Source organism: Rhagoletis pomonella, unplaced genomic scaffold (genome assembly GCF_013731165.1).
Source record: "Rhagoletis pomonella isolate Grant_MI unplaced genomic scaffold, Rhpom_1.0 Rhpom_scaffold_00013, whole genome shotgun sequence".
NCBI classification, from domain to species: Eukaryota; Metazoa; Arthropoda; class Insecta; order Diptera; family Tephritidae; genus Rhagoletis; species Rhagoletis pomonella.
The window spans coordinates 4,642,430-4,660,599 of record NW_023458567.1 but is presented as its reverse complement, the minus strand read 5'-3'; the positions used below and the strand labels follow the sequence as shown (position 1 = coordinate 4,660,599).

Here is an 18,170-nt window from a genome sequence, read left to right as displayed (position 1 = left end):
TTTGTGATCATGGTTGGCGTTAATCGGACTGACACTGACAGCTCAGTGCATCAAATTAAAACGAGAGGAGTGGCGACAATGCCAGCTGGGATTGAAAAATTTACAAATTACATACATATGTATAATGGAAGCAAAAATAATAAAAAAATGAACAGAAAAACTCAAAAAAATAAATTAATTAAAAATAAACGTATTTTATATCAAAAGCTGACGCTGACAATAGGCCTTATGAATAAAAAATAAACAATTGCTTTTTCAAAAAATTTCACACCTTTTACTAATATTTGTTAGAACAAATCGAGTAAAAGGTCTGAAATTAAAAAAAGAAAAAAGAAAGAAAGAAGAAAAGAAAAAGAAAAAAAAAACAATTGCTTATTTTTTATTCAAAGGCCCAACTTTGCTGATTCGGATTAGAAAGGGAATCAAAAAAAAAAATAACAGAAATCAAGTAAATTTTATTTCTAATTTTTTATTATAAATATTCTTGTAACCTTTTTTACGTTTTGATTTTTTTTAAATTGTTTTAATTATTTTAAGTTATTTAATTTTTTGTTAATCCCTTAAGTTTTTTATTATGAATTTCTATTTTTTTATGAATATTGAAAGAATAATCTGTGAGCTAAGTTTCTTTATTTTTCTTTGAAAATTATGGTGTTTTTATAGAAAAATTTTGTTGGAAATAGTTTTGCTCTTAAAAAATAATAATTATTTTTGAATTCTAAAACGATTAACAAAAATACTTAAACTTAAATGATCTTACTCCAAATAAAACATTTTTCTTTTCAGTTTCCTCTTTTTCGGTTTTTTTTCATTTGTAATCTGTCTCAATTTTTTAATTATTTGGCTTTGTTGCTGACTTTTGCAAATTTCATGTTTGGTGCCCGGTTTCACCCATCAATTTTAAATTTATCAGACTCTTAAAATTAAAAATAACACAATTTTAAAATTGATTGGTTAAACCGGGCATGAATCTTTATAATTTTTATTACTTCACATTTTCAATGTATTTTCGTTTGAGATAGGGCGTTCTTCAGTCAAATTTTTCAATAGGGCGTTGTTAAAAAATTTTCTGAGATAAGGCGTATTCCAACTGACTACCGAAGATTAATTCTAATATTACAAAACTATCGAACATTTTTTATTTTGTTAAAAATATAATGATTTGATTTGTTTTATGTTGTCTTCTACCGTTATACAAATTAAACTTTGTTGAAGATTTATTTTTTTTTGTAATATATCATGCTTTTAGTTTATTTTTTATTGGAAGATTTTATGAAAAGATTCTAAAAATATTTCGTCATGGTGGAAAAATAAATCTTTAAACGCGTAGCGCTGCGCTGCCTTTTTCTGAGAGATTTCAAATGAAGACTTTATTATAGTCATACAATTCACGCAATAGCATTCGCCAGTTAACGCTGACACACACAAAATGTCGAAGCTAAATTTAAATGTCCGTAAGGCCGCCCACATTTTCCACACATGCTCTGTTCATCTACAACGAAATCATTGTCACTGACACTGAAAAATTCAATCGATTGCTGCGTTGAATGGCGAACAAAAGCGGAAATGAAATCAGCCAGCCAGCTGTAGAGTCCACATCCGCAGGCGTAGAGCAGCAGTGGACTGAGCCGTACTCGTACTCGTAAGCAGGTTAAATGAATACACACAGTGAAATTAAAATTTAATGTAAATGTGTGAGTGGCTAGGGATGAGAAAGAGGTGGTCGAATGCGAAAATCGGTGAATTGTGCAGCGGTAAATGTGTTCGGCTGTATGTAAAAAGGGGCATATTAAAGAAAGTATAGGCGCGTACATGTATGAACATAGTTTGTACACTAGGCGAGAAATGAAAGTGTACACCTTGTTCTAATATAATATCCACAATTATTTTCATAAAAAATTGTTTGCCTGAATTTATGAAAATATAGTTAATTCTATAATAAAAACCATATAAATCAAAGTTTCACACTTTATATAAAGTTAAAAAAAAATCAAAAAAAAATGCATCCAAATTTTAAACTTTTTATTCAGAATTTTTACAAAAAAAGTGAAAAAGTGCAAAAATCCGTCTCAAAAAAAAAAATATTCTCAAAAATCAACGCTATTTTGTAGCCGGTTGAATTTGCACTTCATTAGCCTAAAATTGAATGGGCTATAAAACTCCAAAATTTTCTAGAAATTCTGAATAAAATTTGAAAATTTTGATGCATTTTTTTTGATTTTTTCTGAACTTTATGTAAAGTGTGAAACTTTGATTTATATGAATATATATATATATTTCATGAAAATAATTATAAATACTATATTAGAACAAGGTGTACATTTTCATTTGTCGCCTAGTGTATGTATGTGTGTGTATAAAAGGGAATGCAACCCTGCGGTAAAATTTATGTCTACTGAATCTATGAGCGGATTTGAAGTCAGCACTAATATAGCTGTCAACTACTCCTAATTTGCATTTTTTCCGAAATAGTAGTTTCATTTCTTTTTGCGAGGCAATATTAAGGCTGTCATGATAATTTTAAAATAGTAAACTGCACCAAAAACAACTACTAGTTTTACAAATGTCCGGAATAAGTTTTCTTCTAAGTGGAACGCCGCCTTTCGTTGGCTGTGAGTGTGTGTGTGTGTGCTTGCAGCCATTGGCCAATTCAGTTGAAATTGCTCGAGCTCACGTTGTGCAGAAATTTCGCTGTCTATGTAAATATTTAAACTTTTAAATTGCAAGTCTGTCGAAGTAAACGTCGTAAGGTTGCCAACAGCTTTCATTTGAGATATGTATGTATATTTGCGCTTGTGTGTGTTCAGGTGTGTACATAAAAAGCTTATATATTTTTTTATTGCAAATACATACATATGGTGCGGTGTTCTGTTGTATCGGCGAAAAAAGCAAACAATTCGTATAGCGCACAATGTATGTATGTATGTATGTATGCATGTATGTATGTATGTATGTAAAAATGCACAAATAAACTTGTTGGCATTAAGCCTTGGAGACTGCACTTTAATCGTCAGAATTCTCGTTTTGTTTGTAATTTAACGCGATTTGAATCGTACAGCTGTGGGTCGTAAGGACCCATTGACAATTGCGGGCTATGCGCCTAAAAATTGATTATAAAAAGAAGAATAATGAGATTTTTCCTCCCTAAATAAATTTGACATATTTAATTACTTTTAGTTGAATTTAATTTAAATCAATTTTATTTAAATTGATTTAACTTCGTTTAATTTGTTTTTCGTATTTTTTTAGGTTTCTCATTATTTTTTATTTTTTAATTCAATTTAATTATTAATTTTACTTATTTAGTATTTTTGCGCGTTGTTTTAATATTTTTTGCTTATTTGTTTTTGAATTTTGTTTTTTAAATTGTTAAATTGTTATTTTTTACCTCTCTTTTTTTTGTTATTTACGTTTTAATCGGTTTAATTTTTTTGTTGCCTTTTATTACAAGCTATTATTTTATATATTTTCATTTTACAAATGACATTTATTTCTATTTTACCTTTTTATATTTTTTATTTACCTTATTCTATTTTTTATTGGCCTTTATTTTTTATTTGATTTAATATGATTTATTTTTTTATTTTATATATTTCCTGTTTTTTGTTTGTTTTTTGCTGTTGTTTTGGTTTGTTCATATATTTATACTTATTAACTGATTTATTTTTGATTAAATTTTTATTTTTATTTATTTTAATTTTTGTATTGTGTTTATTTATATATTTTTTATTTTATTTTAATATTTTTAAGGGTGGTAATCAAAAACACTTCTTTTTTAATGCTCCATCAAATACCTTGATGCCGTTACTAGTATATTTTACATAAAAATTTTACATAAATAATTTTATTTATTTTTTTTTAAATTTGAAGTAACCCTATTGTGTGGTTTGCTTGGTTAAAGCTTTTTTTTATTAATTTAACCTATTTTTAATTTTGAAATAGGTGGCAACCTTAATAAAAAATGGGTATCTTTAAAAAAATGAAATTAAATTTAAACAATTTTCGACACATCTGATATGCATACATACGTATGTAATTTACACGTCTAACTTAATTTTTTCTAACTGATTGTCAACCTTACATTTTTCATAAAAATGCTGTTAAAAGTCTTTCCTTTGATACCTTAAAGTTTTGATACTACAAAGTTAAAGAATTAAAAACCATTGAATATTTAGGACGTTCTTATTTTGTATACCTGAAACCACAATATGTGGCGAATATGCACACATGCACACATGCCTATATATTTATGTACATATGTACATAGAATACAAAAAAGTATCTACACTTTGCCTTAATTGAGTTCGTATCAAATTCACAGATCTTCTCAACTGATGATTTATCACCCAACGTAAAACTTGTACGTTGAATGTATTGGTCAAAAAAATTAATTGTGTCTACTGTGATAAAAAATTGCAAAAAACGCAACTATAATACGTTTACTAACGCTTGTACTTTCATACATATATACATGGTTAATTAAAATAAAAATAAATCGAATTTATTAACATTCAATTAGCTTCATTAAATTGATTATTTTTTACGAGGCTTTGCATTTTTTTAAACGTGTATGCTAAATTAATTAATGGGCTGTTAAAAAAAGTAATGAGCAATATACATACCAGGGTGGTTCAATTTGTATGGGAGATACGACTAATAATTTTAAGCAAATTTTCCGAAGAAACCATGTGTCTAAAATCAATTTAGAACAGAACCCTGTGGATCGTTTCCAAAGAGAACAAAATTCGAGCAATACTTTCGGGAACATTTCTAAGAGAACAAAACCGGAACAAAAGTCTAAGGAACTTTCTCTCGAAGAACAATTTGGGAACTAAAGTCTCAAGAACGTTCTGACAGAAAACGAAACGGGAACAAGTGTTGTTTGAACTATGTGCAAAGAATGGAAGCGCGAAGAAAATTTGTATCATGGCGTTCCATTAGTTTGAAATGTGTAAATATTAAAACTAATCAAAAAAGAACTGAATGATAATTGTGAAAATAAAGTCAACGACAGACTTAACACACGAACTTTTCTTGCAAAAAAAATTAAAAATTGTTCCATAAATGGACAGCTTACCTTAATAATCAACGATCTGGAAGTTGAAACGATCCAGCTTTCCTCTGGCTTACAATTGATAATCGTGATTCTCTCGTTCTGAACGTTAAGTTGTCAAAAGTTTGGTTCCCTAGCAGAAAGTTCCCCAGACTTTTGTTCTTATTGGATCCTCCTTGGAAACGCTATCCATACTTTCGCTCTTATTTTGTTCTCATTGGAAATATTCCCGAAAGTTTCGTTCTCTTTCTGTTCTTTTTGGGAACGTTTCCCGAGAGTTTTGTTCGCATTTTGTTCTTTACGGAAACGTTCTAAACGTTTCGTTCTCAATACTTTCGTTGCAGTTTGGCTCTTTTTTTGCGAACGTTCTTGACACTACATTTTATTCTCGGGCAGAACTAAAAAGTAGAGACTTCCTACACGACAAAGATTTGAAGTATTGCAAATTAACTATTCTAATAACTAAAAATGTATACCAGGAAAAAGTACTGAATTACATGTCTACACAGAAGATTGGTCATTAACAGAAAATTCTTGACATTTTAAATATCTTAAGCATATTTAACAACAAGCGAAAGTTCTAAAGTGACACTGAATGACAGTTGCTTTAAACCAGAGCTGAGGAAGTGGAAAGTAAATAAGCGAAATTCGCCTGTGTCCGTTGCTTGAGCGCGAAAATTAGATTTCAATGCACGAGAAACTCTACCGGATCATGTTTTTTTTTTACGGGAGCAAGAGTTGTTGGTGTTGTTATGCTGCCAACATTAATGCCGCTGTCAACAACAGCGACAAGCAAAAAAAGGGGGAAAAGCAACTAAGAAAAAGGAGCAAGGATTTTAAAAATTCAACTTAGCAAACGAGACAGATTTTCATGGCATACCACTTCCCAAAAAAAGAGTGCACGAGGCAAATTGGAAAGCATATGCACAAATAAGAAGGATTCCCCTGAAATTGTAATTGACATCGAAAGCAATTAAAACGAGAAGCAGCGAGAAAGCGCAAAAGTAGTGAGCCAAAATAGAGGAAGAAGAGCAACCAAAGCACAAAAAATATAGAACAAAAACTCTAATCAATGGAGGGAGAAAAAGAGGAAGGGCACTGGACTAGCATCGCAACCAATGCGAAATCAGAATCATTGGCACGGAAGCAGCTGGAGAATCACAAACAAAATCAGCAGCTTGGCGATTATTAAAGCAATTTGCGAATATTAATTGCGATTGGGCGTTCAGTCGGAAGAACGAGTAGAAACGAGGTAGCGGAACTAAAAGCTAGGTGGTAGTGAGACTGCGGGCATTGGGTACAGGGCAGCGAGGGGCTAAAGAAACTATTTGAGGAAAGAGTAGATTGCAAAGCAGCCGCCTAGTGAAAGAGGCCAGCAGGGAGCGCACCAAATACTTATATACGTAGTAGAAGATTAATGAGCCAAGAAATTGTGCATCATTAGCAAAAGTGGAATGAAATTAAGCGTGCAATAGTGACACTTGGGTGGTGTGTGGGTGTAAAGCGAGCGGCGTGGTGATGCACGAATAGTGAAGAAATTCAGATCTTACAAAGCAGAGTATGAAGCAATTCTAAGGCTAACAGGCTACCAACTGTGGAAGTGACATGGAGAAGGCGAAAGGAGCTGAAAGTGAACCGGCACTCTTAGTCGCCTAAAGAAGCTTGTTTTCGTGCAATTGACAATTCAGGAAAAAGGCAAGTGTCTTCTGGATTTTGGGTGCTATCAAAAAAAAAAAAAGAAGAGGCGATGTAAAGAGCGAAAATTCGCGCGCGAATGGCCACAAAAAAGTATGTTGAGAGAGAGAAGTGATAAAATTGATATATTAATATTAAGATAAGTGAGTGAAAACCGACACTTAACCGCCAACATTACGCTTGTCTAAGGAAGCCGGCTAATGAGCTACAGACAAATAGTCAATGTGAGTAGTAAGTAAATCCAAAGCTGGCAGGCGACGAATAGGTGAGAGTATACTTCGTGTACCTGTGTGGAGGTGCCAAGCACAGCTGCCTATTATTAGCTTTTATAAAGTAAATTTTCCTTGATTTCGCCAAAATTGTGTATTTGCATTTTTGTATATGCTTAAGTCAAAAAAAAAAATATGTAATTACGTTCTTCAATATTGTTGCTCATACGCCATGGTGATTTTTAGATTCGCATTTTGTTGCTCGTACGCCATACAAACTTCCGTTATAAATGTGGATACAGTTACAAAAAATTTTAGAATGAGTGCATATGTATGTTTTTATTAAATCATTTTTACAAATTTATATTTTTGTTATGTGTGGGTAAATAACAATTTGGCTTTAGAATTGCATGGAATTAACTTTTTCCCTCGAATTTCTTAATGAAAAGCGCCCCAAGCTTAGAAAAAATTTATGATAGTTTTTTTTTAACAATTTCTTGGAAATATACTGAAATATCTAATTTTTTAATACTTCTTTCTAGTTTTTAAGAATTTTTAGTCTACGAAACAATTTTCAGTTTTTAGTATTTAAGAAATGTTAGAACATTTCTCGGAAGGCGACTGACATATTTCATATTTTTGGCTAATTCTTTTTATTTTTAAATTTTTGGTGTTACAGAAATTCTCGAAATTTTTTCTTGATAAAAGCACATATGTCGAAGTGTACATCATTTTTTTTTAAATTTTAGTACTGCATTAGATATTATTTAAACTTATGCGTTTTAAAAAAATTTAATTAAAGTGTTATCTGATCAGGCTGTTTTTGCGGATAGAAATAAAATTATATTTCGCTTGAAAATTAATTACTTCTAATGGCTCTGTTCTGTATCAGTGACAAATTCGGAAAAATATATGAAAAAATTTAAATTTGTCAGTTACAAAAGTTTTGTCACCGACACCGAATTGGGCTATAAATGTTTAGGAAAATGTAACTCTTTTTAGTTTAAAAAAAAAATACATATGTATTTTTATTTATTAAATTGGCAAATTCATTCTAGCTAACGTTGTTTTTTTAATTTTTTCTTTTCTTATTATTTTTTATTACTCTTATTTTTTACTCGTAGGAGGTTTATGAAATATAAATACGTACATTTTTATTGTTTTGAAATACTTGTTTGAAAGCGTACAAATTTGAAATTAAATATTTTGGAAATTTTGCCACTCATTATTATTCCGGTTTGAGAAGTTTCTGAGTTGAGAATATTCTGTTTATCGCAATTTGATTTATTCTTTAATCGTTCAAAATATCATTTTATAAAAGTAGAGAAACAATTATGCAAAACTCTTGTAGTATATTTTTTTTTTTGATTTTTGACCTAACAATTACTTGCCCTACCAATAGAGCCGCTTTCATCGGTTGCCATTTATTTCATACTTTCCCACCTCTACCCTTCACACCGATAAATCTGTGCTTAAACTGTCTGCTTGTTGCCATTAATGATTTTTATGACGTTTCGCTGCGCTCCACATCTCTGCAAAGGGGCTAAGCGCCTTCGAGTATGCAACGCAGCACAGCGTAAACACCAAATTACAAACCAACCAACCGCATGCACTCACTAATTTTTCGGCGACTGCGTTGCAGTTCACCCCCATCACTTCTACCAACAAACCAGCCAAAAAACTTTTTTTTTTTTGGTATGTCGTTGCCGTTTTTAAACTTTTCACGCTTGCTGCAGTGGCTTTTTCTTGAGTTTCCCTTTTTTCGTAATTTATTATTTTTTGTTTACTTTCTGCCGCCTGTTGTCGCTTACCTTTTGTTAATGCCTTTGTTTGTCCCACTTTTGAGGATTCTCGGCATTTGGCCACAGTTTTTTTCGTATTCCTTCCTTTTCTCCTTTTTTTACCCATTTTTTACTATGCTTGTCTGACTTTCTACCCATATTTCTGGCAGTTTTCGTAATTGTTCGTCGCCACGGTAATTTCCGCCAGACTGCATCGCAAGCAGCCAACAACGCTCGTCGCTTACAGTGCATTTACCAAGTCTTCCTTGCGTGCTTTCCTTTTTTCGCGCCTTCTCCTTCGCTTACTCTTCGCTTCTCTTCATCCTCTCTGCTAAAAAGTGCCGCAATTCCTTTTTCTTATGAAGCTGTTTTCGGCGAAAAAGCGCGCTTTCATTAGCATTACAACAGCCATCAGCGCGCATTTAGCCTCCCATCGAGCGCCGCGCTTCGCCCGTAAGTATGCACGCTTGCTTCCCTGCCTGTTGGCTTGCTTGTTTGTTTGTTTGTTTGTTTGTTAGTCTGATGTTGTCGTCTGTTACAACAGCGATAAGCCTGCTTCGCGAGATTTGCCATCGCATCGCATGTTATCGCCATTGTTCGGCTGCCATGTTGTGTGTTATTAATGCGCTGCCTGTCTCCGGCGCCAGCCGTCGCCCCGATTCCGCTTCCGCCAGCCAGTCGACGTGGCTATATGTAGATGTCGCTGTTGGCGCGCTGGTGTTGTTCATCTCATAGTTGTTCGCTTATTAATGCATTTGGGCTGTTGTTGTTGCATTGTTGCATTGTTGCTTGCTCGCTTGCCCCCCTCCGCCTCTCAGCAACCTTGTCAGCCCTCCTGTTAATCCTTTTGGAGTACATTCTGCTTTCAGCTTTTGTTGTTCCATTGTTGTTCTAAACAACGTTAAAGTTTTTGCTGTGTTCTCTTGTGCCATTGTTGTTAGGCAACAAGCGTGGCTTGAGTCCATGTGCAACAATGTTTTCCCCGCAGTTTATGCGTGTTCTCCTCTTCACCTCCATTTCCCTTCTGTGCACTCGAGCTGTTGTGTTTTGCACCAGCCAGTCTGCATTTGTCATTGTTTTTAACATTGCCAGCTTTTAGGAGCCAACAAAATTCCGCCGCTTCACAGACTACTTTTAGGCGAGTGTTTTATTTCGTTCGCCCCTTTTTTTCTTTTTATTATATTTGCTTTCATTTGCTCCCTTCACAAACAAGCTTTTATTGTAATTTTTTTCTCAAGTACTCTTCTTGTATTCTCTCTGTTCTATTACAATTTCTTTGTTGTTGTTGGCCTGGGTTGAATTTGCATTGGTGTCGCAGCTTCTTTTGTGACTTTTTGATTCATGTTTTTCATCTCGAAAGAAACAAACAAATTTTGCACTCAATTTGCATTTCAATAGCAGTGGTTTTTGACACATGCTAATTGAAATTTCCTTACTTATTTAAACAAAATTTTTATTTTTTTTATCTTTTTTTTTTAACAACAGGCTCCTAAGTAGCCTTCAGTGTAAGATCAAAGCTGTTTGAGAGTCTTGTGAATGTCTATGAAACATGTAATAAGTGGACGGACAAAGGAGATTCATGTTTTGTTGAGTATTATAATATTTTTTGGAACATCACAAACTGCATGCATTTTTTTGGCGGTGTTTTAGTAATTTATTTTTTAAATTTTTTTCGAAACTTAAGAAATAGTAATGTTTCACCTTTTTCGTCCTGAAAATGTGTCAGATTTTCGTGTGCATTTAAATTTGGGTCAAATTAAATATAGCATATTTTTAAAAAGTAAAACTGGGAAAATACATGTGACCGCCTCGAAGTATGCTACATATTATGGCCTCAAAGTTGAAAACTTGAACGCAAATAAAAAAGATCATACACAATTGGTACTAAAACACATGCAAACATATGTAAATATCTAAAATTGTATACAAATGTGTGTGTGTGCTCTTAATAGTCTCCCGCTTGTGTCCCATGTCCATGTCGGCTTTTATTTTTTAAACCTTTCACTTATTGCACACTAAAATTTTATATCCTTATGTGTCCCATAATATTTTACGATTATATGTGCAATTGTGTAAAATTTATGATATTTTAAATTTTCGCCTGGCATTTTTTTCTGGCACGTGGAACATCTGTAGCAAATTAGTTAACACATAAATTTCAGTGGTTTTTTATTTGAGGGTAGTGTTTGGTGGTAGTGGACATTTTTTTATATTTTATTTTAACGTCTCGGCATGAAATTTTTATTGGTTAATAAATTTTATGAATTGCAGTGTTTTGCCTTTCAAGGACGAAAGCTCTCGTGCACTTTAATAGGGACAAAGCTTTTTCCTTTTTTTTTGTTTTTTTTTTATCTCTTATTGATTTTGCATTATTTTTTGGTAAAAATACATTTCAATCTCTAACAAAAACCATATAAACGCAAGTTTCAAACTTTGTGCAAAAAAGAAATCATCAAAATTTCAAACTTTTTTCTCAGAATTATTAGAAGTTTTATGAGCAAGCAGTTTTGCAACAAATCAGTGTTAATTTTTTACGATTTTTTTTACTGAAGCTCTTCCGTTGTTTTCGAAAAAAATTCGAGCCTGAGTATAGGAAAGAATGCGGAGCGTCAGTAAAAAAAAAAACAAAAAAAAAATCAACCTTACATATGCAGCTACCTCCAACTTGCACTAAATACCAAAATTGAATGGGCTACAAAACAGCGCACGCCAAAAAAAAAAAAAATCTGTGAAAAATATGTGACATTTTTCTACAAATTTGTTCGATTTTTTGTTTAATTTTCTACAAATTTTTAATTATTTTTAAACTTTTTAAATAAAATGATTAAAAGATGTATTTTTAATAACTTGAAAAACAATACTTTTTGGAATTCTTTCTTTTATTTCTTAAAATACTATTATTTTTGTTTATTAATTTTATTAATTTCCATATTTTTTATTAATTTAATTTTTATTGGTTTTTTTATTTAATTTTTATTATTTCCTTAAATGAAAATGTTTGATTGTTTTTTGTTACTTTATGACTGAATATCTTAATAGCCCTGGTATTTTTAATTTTTGTTTTTGCCTTTATTTATACATTAAGTTTTTCAAAATGCGATCTAGTTTACCTTTAATATGCTTACCCCAGACTCGATCAAAATTTCAGTATTTGTTTGTTAAAGTAATTTGTTTGTTTAAATTAAATTTGTTTAATTACCGTTTTAATTTTTAAAGTTCAAAGTTAGTTTTAAGTTTCTTTAATATTCTTAATTTTTAAATTTACCTAAACATACTTTTATTTATAATTTTGTGTTATTATTTTTTTATTTATTTTGTTTGTTTAATGAAAATCTATTGTTTGTTCATTTGTAGCTTACACTTATTTTTGTGAGTTTTTGTTGTTAATCAGTGGCTTTTAGGTTTTCTATTTTGTTTAATTTTGCTCTTTTTACATTAACTGTCAAGGTGTTTTGCATTTTACTTTATTTTAATTTTATTTAAATCGGATTAAGTTTATTTAAAGTTATCTTATAAATATTTTAAATATGTTTTTTAGAATTACAATAAAAAAGTTTGATTTCTTTTTTTGAATTTTTTATATTTATTTTTTTTATTTTTATTTTAATTTTCTTATTTTTTTAATTTTAATTTTTTTTTTGTGTTTATTTTCATAAGTCATTGCAAGATTTCTAAAATTACAATTTTTTGTTTACTTTAAGATTGCATTTAAATTTTATTTCCTTAAATTTTTACTTTTTCGTTTTATTGTAACGTATTAAATTTCTTTCTAAATACTATTTTGTGAATTATTATTTTCTATTGCCTTTTCGTTTATAGATTTGTGTTTCTAAAAAAAAAAAGTTGTTTTGTTGTTAATCATTGGCTTTTAGGTTTTCTATTTTGTTGTATTTTACATTCTTTTCTATACGCTAATTGTTCAAGGTGTTTTGTACCTTTTAATTTTATTTTTATTGTTTTTTAATGGGATTAAGTTTATTAAAAAATTTCTTACATACATATGTTTAATATGTTTTTAGAATTAAAATAAACAAGTTTTAATTATTGTCCCTTTATTATTAAATTTATTATTTTGATTTATTTTTTGAATTCTTTATATTCTGTATTTATTATTTTTTAAGTTATTACAAGGTACATATCTACATGCATATGTATGCGTTTCTAAGTTTTAAATTTTATTGTTGTTGTACTTTAAGACTAAATTTAAATTTTATTTACATAAACATTTACTTTTTCGTTTTATTGTATTTTATTAAATTTCTTTTCTTTAAACAAATGTTTTTCTTAAAGACTATTTACATTTATTTCTCTTAGCTTTTACTTTAGATTTTTGGTTAATTTATGGTTTTTTATTAGTTTGTTTGGTTTGCCCTAAATTTTGGCACTTATTCGCTTTATTTTCATTATTTTTTTGGCTTTAATTTTTCAGTCGGCCCCGTTGTCTTTGTTCTCTACTTATATTTTGTCCTGTCTTAGTTTTTTCCTATATTTTTTCTTAAAAATTTTGTTGTTGTAATTTTTTCGTCTGCCCACGCGTGACTTTTATTATTTGTACGCGACAAGAAAAAAAAAAATGACGAGCCACAAAAATCAATAAATCCAACTAAGTAAAATGGGGAAATATGCAACACCAGGTTGCGGCGCCGAACGACAGCGGCGACAAAAAGCAAACAGCAAACTGCTTGAATGGCAGGCTGGTCGTATTTATGGCAGGTGGAAGGGGGGAAGGATGCTTGATGTCGATGAAGTTGACAACAACAACGAACAATGAGTTAACCAATAGTACGTGCATACCCGCATGTGTATTATATAATACAGTTACACAATTGAGGTGGCGGCCAAGTACGTAAAATATAAAACACAGATGGTCATTCATTCATTTATTACGGGTATGCATGTGTGTGTGTGTGCGCGTTTGAAACAATGGGCGTTGTTGGTGGCGGCCCTGAGCGCAGACAATAAAGCGGCAAATAAAAATAAATATAAAAATTGGCTTGCATGAAAACATTATAAAAAATATATATGTACGTACTTACATATAAACATATGTATGTGTTTACGCTAGCTATACGTGCATGTATGTAGTTAACGGTGTGAAACAAGTAGAAGGCATGAGCGCCCAGTGAAGCGGGGTAAAATCAAATTGGATTCAAGTCGATACATTGTTAAGTTAATTTATCAGCACTAATGCTATCAAATTTACCTACCATTGATTTTCTAAGAGGAAGAGGAGTAATTATAATCTGCCACTAGCCAATTCCAAAGCGAAAGTGTGATGGCAGCACTGATTTGCAAATATTTTCACTTACATGAATGATTAGTTCTGCATGTATGTATGGCAACCCACTTGACATGTGCCAGCTTTTTTTACTAGAATAAAAAAAAAATCAAAATTGTTTAAAAAAATTGCTGTTCAAGAAAAAATGGCATCGTTAAAAACCCCAAGCTGCTTATTTTTGTTGCTGCCTATGTTGGCATTTGTTCTTTTTAAAAATGAATATCATAAAATTAATACAATTTATTAAATAATAAAACAGATATTTATGTAAATAAAAATTTCAATAAAAAACTTTTTTATATTTTCTTTTCCAGTACTTATTATGTACGCAGCTTGCACGCCAAATAAATGCGTTGCCTCTAGCAGAGTACCACCCACCTATGTACATGTGTATATGGTTGATGTAAATGCAAATCAAAACCATGTAAGTGAAAGACATTTTATTAATTTTAATGCTTCTTAAAGATTTTCAAATTAGGGGCTTCATTATCAGAGCGTCTATGATCAAAATGTATTTTATAACTAACAAAAACAAAATTCATAAGAAATATTTTTACTAGTAGGAAACAAGTTATCACAAAATTTAAAAATTATTCGATATTTTCTTTAAATTATTTTTGGTATGATTTTTTAAGTTTGAACCTTTACTCACTGCATTTTTTTTATAAATTTTCATAATTAATTAATATTTTTTTTGTTGATATTGCGAGTTTTGAAAATTAGGAAAAATTCAATTCCATCTGTGAATTGTTAGGGTTAAAATATATTTTGTTGTACGGTTAAAAAGTATTTTGTTGTTTTATTAAAAAAAATAAAATAAAAATAAGTCGATCCCATTTATTTTCACGCCCATATCTACTTTTTTAACCACCTCCTACGGGTATTCACACCCCTTGCGTAAACCCAGTCCCGCCCTTCATCATCACAACTACAAAAAAGTAAGGAAAAAGTAAATACATATTGCTAAAATTTGATCACAACAAAAATAATATTAACACTGACACTGACCTGTGTGGGAACTGTATGCTGCTGCTCCGCCGCCAACACCGTCGCCGCCGGCTGCTCATAGCTCATCTTATCCTGCTTTTGTTCCTTGTGTTGTAGCTGCTGATACTTTTGTTGTTGTTGTTGTTGTTGCTTTTGTTGATAAAGTATTTTTTGTTGTTGTTGCTGTTGCTGTTGCTTTTGCAATTGTTGATGCAGCTGTTGCTGATATTCATATTGCTGTTGCTGTTGTTGTTGCAATTGATATTGCAATTCCTGGTATTTATGTGGTGTCGCTTGCGATGCGGACAACGCTTGTTGTTGCTGCTGTGGCACCACTGATTGGCTCTGTAGTAGCTGTGACTGTGACTGTAACGGCGGTTGTGGCTGTGACTGTGGCTGCCCATCCACACGCCACGCACACAACGCCGCCATTGCCATAAATATTGTGAGAATGTTGCCAACCGCGATGGCGAATTTTGTTGCGGTCGCCATTTTTCTTGCCATTCTAGCAATTCTTGTCATTGTCCCTCTGTCGTAGTAGCACCGTAACCCTGGACGCTGCCGCCCTTTTGCCGTTTGTCGCTTGGCCGCTGGCACCGCCTTCTTCGTTTGTTATAGCTGTTCGATTGTTTACTTTGCTGTTGTTGTTGCGATTACTTTGTACGCTGTTGCTTTTATTAATGGGTTTTTTTCTTGTTTTTGCTTTAGTTGCGGTCCACTTTACTAGTTCAATAGCCTGTTGTTATTGTTGTTGTGTCAATATTTTACATTCATCTATTTTATTGCATTTTCGCAATTGCTCTTAGCAGTCGATTTTGCTTCTGCTTTTGTTATTATTATTGTTGGTTTTTTATTATTGTAGGTTAAAGCATTTTAGCAATTTTTCTTCGAAATTGCTTTCAGTTTTTCTATTTGAAGAAATTTCTTTTCATTAAAAACGCACGCATGACCACCTCGGAAGAAACATAGTGCGATGTTTTTGTGTCACACTGTAAGAGAAAAAGTTTATATTTCAAATGGAAAGCCTTTTGGGTGTTTTGTATATTAAATTAGGTTAAAACTATTAAATTTTTCTTGATTTTCGATTCTTATCTTTATTGTTGAGATTTTACAAAAAAAAAAAATTAAATTAATTCAATAAAAAAAAAATAAAATTTTGTAGCATGAAAAAGTTTACTGACATTTTATTTTGAAAAATGAATTTTTTTAAAGTACAATTTAGTGTGTTGGTGTTTGTTTGATTTAGTGGTTTTTTTAAGGTAACTTAAACTTTATTTCAAATAATTATTTTGTTAATATTTAGAAGGAAATTTGAATCAGTTAAAAAAAAAAATATTTGATTTAAAACTCATTTTGATAAAATTTTAGTAATGCCTCAATAAAATCTGCTGTTATTTTTTATGATATTTGCTTTTATAATCAAATAAATTTTTGTTTGTTAAAGTCTTATTTTGTTTTACTTTTTTATATCTAGCCGATATTGTGTGCAATAAAAATGCCCATGCCGTCGCCAAAGTTAACAAGTATTTTTATAAAATCGATAATGTAAGTTTTGATTATGAATTTTTTTTTGGCGATTTTCTTCATTTATTTAAAATACTGGTGATTTCGTTTTTAACAAAAAATTTCGCTTTTTGATTGCCCCTTTCTCTTTTAGTGTTCGATTCTAAATTGAAGGCAAAAGGGTTTAAAAATTTTGTGTTCGGTTCTTAAAATATCACACTCTTGTAAGGCAAAAAAGGCGCATTATCTGCGCTTTGAAGCTTTGTCAGGTTAGATGGTTGCCCTGAAAATAAGATGGTTGTTTAAAATGACAATATTATGAAATGGGTGAGGTAGACAAGGACAAGAAAACAAAAACATGCCCCTTACCGGATTGAGTGTAACATCAAACACATTTTGCATCGGGGAAGGGCAACATTTTTGGGAAAAAACGAAATCACCATAAGTAATTAGTCGACGAAAGTTTTAAATGTAAAAAAAAAAATATTTTTATAATCAGTTTGTTAAATTTCAAAATTCCTCCAAAAAAATTACTGAGTGCTTTTCTTTACTTTCAAAAACTATTTGAAAGAAATATTGCACAAAAAAAAAATACATTTTTTTAGTTTTGTTCCTAAAATAAACCGAAAGCTAACAAGTTTTCATCAAATTTATTGATAAAAAATAGTTGACAAGACTTTTTAAAACTTAATAAAACAGTTTTTTTGATTTCAAATCTTTTATTTAAATTTGTTACATTTTTTAGTATACATACATACATTTTTAAGTTTTGGTGTCTCTTATTTTTTAAATCTGGTTTATTTTTTTGATCCGTTTTAGCATTTTTAAATATAGTTTAACTTTTTGTATTCTGGTTTAATCATTTAATTTATTTTTAAACTTTTTTTTTATAAATTTGTATGATATGTATTATATGTTTATTTTTAAGATATTATATTAAATGTATAAAGTTTTATTAAAGGACATTTTAATTTTGAATAGTGAGGCATACTTGAAAATATACTCTTTTTGAATAAAATTTCGAGAGATGCTCTTTAAATTTTGTACTATTTTTTATATTTATTTTACTTTTTTAAATGTTGTAAATCCGTTTTAATGTTTTTTATGCCTCTAATGAATATATTTATGTTTTATACATAAAGGTTTATTGAAAGATGTTTCAATTTAAAAGTAAGAAAAATTTTGAATTTAGAATTTTTTATATTTAGCTCATTTTTTTTTTATATAGTTTGTTTATTTTTATGGCATTTGCCAAGATTGAATTTTATATTTTTTTAAGGCAAAACTTGAAACCAGGTTCTAAAAACTACTTAAATGTTTTCCTAAAGCCCCTTGATCCCTTGTAACACATCACACACATACTTACTTCTTCATTCACTCTGCAGCACTCGAAAACTCGCTAATTAGCAATAAAAACAATTGAAAGTTGGCAAATCGACCTTGAACACTCAAATGATTTCGCACAACAAGTGGCAATCAAAATAATCTCCAACTGGAAATGAAATCAGAAGCGATTAATGCGCTAATTGGCAATGGAGAAATGAAAAAAGTAATGCATCAGCAGCGGCAGCCCAGCAAAAGCAAAAACAAACATTTTAATAAAAAATTATATAAATAAAAAAAAAAAACAACGTAAATCCACAATAAAAAAGTGGCAGAAACGC

At 30.6% G+C, this 18,170-nt stretch overlaps 1 protein-coding gene across 1 annotated transcript in view; it reads right to left on the bottom strand.

The window, feature by feature from the left end:
* Positions 1-15,992, bottom strand: part of LOC118748550 — a 102,797-nt gene extending 86,805 nt beyond the window's left edge. Inside the window, exon 1 of the mRNA XM_036483072.1 lies at positions 15,025-15,992. Coding sequence (XP_036338965.1) covers positions 15,025-15,525 — 501 coding nt within the window. The 5' untranslated portion in view covers positions 15,526-15,992. The remainder of the gene's footprint in view (positions 1-15,024) is intronic.
* Positions 15,993-18,170: the final 2,178 nt, after the last annotated feature.